This window comes from Sinocyclocheilus anshuiensis, unplaced genomic scaffold (genome assembly GCF_001515605.1).
Source record: "Sinocyclocheilus anshuiensis isolate Anshui unplaced genomic scaffold, SAMN03320099.WGS_v1.1 scaffold880, whole genome shotgun sequence".
Lineage (NCBI taxonomy): Eukaryota > Metazoa > Chordata > Actinopteri > Cypriniformes > Cyprinidae > Sinocyclocheilus > Sinocyclocheilus anshuiensis.
The window spans coordinates 20,458-25,446 of record NW_015548254.1 but is presented as its reverse complement, the minus strand read 5'-3'; the positions used below and the strand labels follow the sequence as shown (position 1 = coordinate 25,446).

The following is a 4,989-nucleotide window of genomic DNA, read 5'->3' as shown; positions in this document are numbered from 1 at the left end:
GCACTCGTCGGAAATGTAACGCCCCTTACCATAATCGCGAGCTTCATCTTTCAAAATAAATGTAAAGACAGAGCCCTAAAGGGGAACAGTCACGTGGCAGACACAGTGATGAAGATGGTATGTGTTTGCATTACACAAGCCACGGTTAAGACGGTTATGACCGACACTGCAGCACTACTAAAAAATAGCTAGTTATTGGAAAAGCAACAGTAAACGTCTGAGCTATTATGGTATAAACATACTAGTTAAGTTAGTAGCATGCATACATTGAGTTACTATTCTTTTTAATTGTTACTAAATATTATTGGTTTGTAAATGTTTATCTGGCAAACATAACTTACATCACGTGGCTGTGGATGTTTACAATCACACATTAAAAATGTTGGTTCTAGCTCACTCCTGAAAGTGGTCCAGAAAACAGAGTTAGGTACTGATATGCCGAGAGCAAAAATCCACAGTCCCACCAACACCCGAATAATCGCCCTCCGGTCTGTCAGGACACCAGCATGTTTCCACCACACTACAGCCACCATCCTGTGCAAACTCATTAGCGTCATCAAAAATATTGAAGCGTACATGTTGGCACTGCAGAGGTACAGCAGAATCTTGCGCAGTGGCAGGGTAAAAATCCAGTTGCGTTTTAACAAATAAACAATGAAAAAAGGCATCAAAAGCATCAAGAATCCATCCGCAAAGGCGAGGTTTAGGATCAGCAGGGTTGTGATGGAACGTTGGCGGGTTCGAGCCAGGATGCTCCAAATGATCAAGAGGTTTCCAGAGACACCAATGGGTAGAAAAAGGCAGAGGAGCAGAGCCCCTGAAATCGATCCAGCACTACTTCTCACAGCTGTGATACTGTTTGTCCCAGAGTTGGTGGTATTGGTGAGAAAGTGGACTGACATGGTATGAGATGGAGTGCAAGAGTAGAGCGGTTCCTTCTTAGAGAACAACACTCGGTCTGAGAAACTCTCGACTCCAAAAGGGAACCAGCAGAAACATCAATAAGCACAGAACTATTTATTGTGCATTAGCACAGGTATACATTGATAGCCTTCCAGATGAATTACCAAAATTATATTTTACCAAAGTGCAGACTGGAGACTGCATAATGTGATCGTTATCTCAACTTGTTTCCTGTTCGACTAGACATGTCCGTCATAGCAAACAAATTCAATGCCAGCCATCTGTCAAAGGGCCACTAACATGTTACACACAAGTGACTTAAACACATCTATATCAGATGAGGGATATGAAAAAAGAAACAGAGGAAAGGAAAGGAAAGGAAAGGAAAGGAGTGAGATAATAGCTTCCTTACTTTTTTATAGCATTTGTGTGGATACTTCCACTGAAACCAAAGGTCAATTTGGCCAGGACACCAAAGTCAAACATCTACTCACCGTGGGATTTTTACAACCACACACTGTCTGAAAAAAACGTGGAAAAATCGAACCTTGAGAGCTACACAAGCTTGTCACTGGGGTAGTACCCTCACAGGAACATCTTTGTACCTTTTCTACTCCTAAAGGGTGCATATTAGTAGTTCATTCAAGCTCAAACAGTAGAGCATGGTGCTAGCAACACCAAAGGCATAGGCTTGGGGTATTGCCCCAGCCATAGGGTATTGCCCCAGTGACAAGCATTTTCTTTGAGGATGCAGAGAGTCAGGATCTCTCCCAAAGAACAATGTCTTGGATACGTTCCAACCTGCCTGTAATTTTCATGTGATGCTGAAGACCTTGTTAGTTCATGTATGTTTGATTGGGGTTGGAGCTAAACTCAGCAGAACTAGTCCTCTGTGATGACCACGTCTGTGAGGACCTGGTGTAAGTAGACCCTTCTGAAATCTAAAGTCACAAAACAACAACCTAATGTCTAGTGAACTTCACACAAACATACAGACCACCACAAATTCACCATTAGGACAGGAGCATACTGGGATAGTATGAACCATACCGCCATCAATGTGAGCACCTCACTATCAACTACACCAGCAACATTGATTTTGCCAGGTAGATCTCCCACCCAGATACCGATCTGGCTCAACCCTGCTTAGCTTCAGAGTGCAACTGGTTGTGAGCTACCAGGTGACTTTCATTGATTTCAAATGACAGGTGTACAAAACAAAAAAGGCAGAGCAAGTAACTTTAGGGCATTCGAGTTCAAGAACTATTTACTTTAGAATTACAGTGTGTATACTTGTTATACATGAGTTTATGAATACAGATACAAAGTACACACTTGAGGAAATCATGTGTTATGAGAACAACCAACTCACATCACAAAACCACTGATCCACTTTAAAATAATCATTGCATAAACTACAAGAAACAAGGAGTTCTTCCTTTTTTCACAGATGTCTTCCTCAGATTTTACAATGTTCTAAACTTGTTTGCTGCTGATTTTTGCAATCTAGTGAACTTCACACAAACATACAGACCACCACAAATTCACCATTAGGACAGGAGCATACTGGGATAGTATGAACCATGCCGCCATCAATGTGAGCACCTCACTATCAACTACACCAGCAACATTGATTTTGCCAGGTAGATCTCCCACCCAGATACCGATCTGGCTCAACCCTGCTTAGCTTCAGAGTGCAACTGGTTGTGAGCTACCAGGTGACTTTCATTGATTTCAAATGACAGGTGTACAAAACAAAAAAGGCAGAGCAAGTAACTTTAGGGCATTCGAGTTCAAGAACTATTTACTTTAGAATTACAGTGTGTATACTTGTTATACATGAGTTTATGAATACAGATACAAAGTACACACTTGAGGAAATCATGTGTTATGAGAACAACCAACTCACATCACAAAACCACTGATCCACTTTAAAATAATCATTGCATAAACTACAAGAAACAAAGAGTTCTTCCTTTTTTCACAGATGTCTTCCTCAGATTTTACAATGTTTTAAACTTGTTTGCTGCTGATTTTTGCAAAAAAGGTCAACTGTCAAAATTGCCCGGAAAAGGTGTAATGGCATTTTCCGTTCCAAGTATGTTTCCACAGGTAGGATTAATTCATGGCTTTACTTACTTTTGGAGTCTTCGGCAATGGTGACTGAGTGTTGACTAAACATGGTAAGTGTCTCATTGATGTCAGTGTGTTAAATGATTGCCTTACAAGTTACAAGCACACTTTACCTTGGTGCCTCCTGCTAGCCAACTGTCCAGGGTGTTTCTCTACCTACAGCATGTGACGGTGGAATAGGCTCTAGAAATTGTACTTAAGTACACTTTTTGAGTATCTGTACTTTACTTGAGTATTATTTTTTCTGGAAACTTATGACTTTTTATCTTCACTACATCTGAAAGACACATATTGTACTTTTCACTCCACTACATTTCTATCAAGATCCTCTAAGTAGAAAGTCGTTACTCTGTAGCAGCTTTGAAAGTCAGTAGGTGCTTTTTTTTCTTCTCTAAAACGTGACTTTCTTTTTTTCAGATAGTTTATCAGTAATCACTCTTGTAGGGCTATATGAAGTGATTTCCCAGCATTTTTTGAACACTGACCAGTTGCAAATGTGATATTTATTTACAACAATTCAATAATAAGAAGTTAATACTGTAGTATATATTTGACACAATATTGTCTGATTTAGCAAAATTGTGTAAACACTTGAGGAAATCATGTGTTATGAGAACAACCAACTCACATCACAAAACCACTGATCCACTTTAAAATAATCATTGCATAAACTACAAGAAACAAGGAGTTCTTCCTTTTTTCACAGATGTCTTCCTCAGATTTTACAATGTTCTAAACTTGTTTGCTGCTGATTTTTGCAAAAAAGGTCAACTGTCAAAATTGCCCGGAAAAGGTGTAATGGCATTTTCCGTTCCAAGTATGTTTCCACAGGTAGGATTAATTCATGGCTTTACTTACTTTTGGAGTCTTCGGCAATGGTGACTGAGTGTTGACTAAACATGGTAAGTGTCTCATTGATGTCAGTGTGTTAAATGATTGCCTTACAAGTTACAAGCACACTTTACCTTGGTGCCTCCTGCTAGCCAACTGTCCAGGGTGTTTCTCTACCTACAGCATGTGACGGTGGAATAGGCTCTAGAAACCCTATAACTTTACGCAAGACAAGCGGTTTAGAAAATAGATGAATAGAAGATGCCCCCTTGAGGTTAGTCATAGTATTGCATTTTAGTAGAGTGATTAATATTGTAAGAAGTTTAATAAAATGGCCAAAACATATGTGTGTTGAAATATATTTAGAGTGTACTGCTGTAGCATTTTTAGTTGGCTCTTGGCATACAAAATGGCCAAAATGTGGTTAGAGTTCAGTCTGACTTCCTGTAAGTGGTGAGGCTTTGTTGTGTGAAGGACAGCAACATGCAGGATTTTGCGGCTTCATTTCTGTGATTTTTACATGTCATTTCATACGCTATGTAAAAAAATAATAAATACCTTCACATTCTATATTGCGCAAAATTGTGTTGAACATTTCAGAGTGTTTGCTTGTTTGTGTTCACATGAAGTGGACGTTTATTGCATCTCCTAAAAGAAAATCAACATTAATTACGTGCATTCAAACCTTTGACAGAAGTGACTGCTGCAGTGTGGTTTAGCTCAAGTAAAGTGTTAAGTTAAGCTCAGTACTTAAACCATCAGTTCCACTGAGTTGGTCACTTGAGAAATAATGACTCATATGGTCTCATCTTTGTCTAGACAGGTGGTTCCCATCTGCTTTAGACATATCGCCATGACATGATTTTCCTAACCTCAAATGGAAAAAGAATGGCAGTGCAGTCAGTGGGGTTTTAAGAATTTGATAAAATGATTATTGTTGTTTTTACATGATTGTTTACATTTCTACATCTATAAATACTGTATATATCTATATATCACTATCTATATATCCAGAGGCGGACAGTAACTAAGTACATTTACTTGAGTATTGTACTTAAGTACACTTTTTGAGTATCTGTACTTTACTTGAGTATTATTTTTTCTGGAAACTTATGACTTTTT

At 38.9% G+C, this 4,989-nt stretch overlaps 1 protein-coding gene across 1 annotated transcript in view; it reads right to left on the bottom strand.

The window, feature by feature from the left end:
• Positions 1 to 902, bottom strand: part of LOC107655323 (leukotriene B4 receptor 1-like) — a 4,031-nt gene extending 3,129 nt beyond the window's left edge. The window contains exon 1 of the mRNA XM_016442785.1: positions 342 to 902. Coding sequence (XP_016298271.1) covers positions 342 to 902 — 561 coding nt within the window. The remainder of the gene's footprint in view (positions 1 to 341) is intronic.
• Between the last annotated feature and the right edge of the window lie 4,087 nt (positions 903 to 4,989).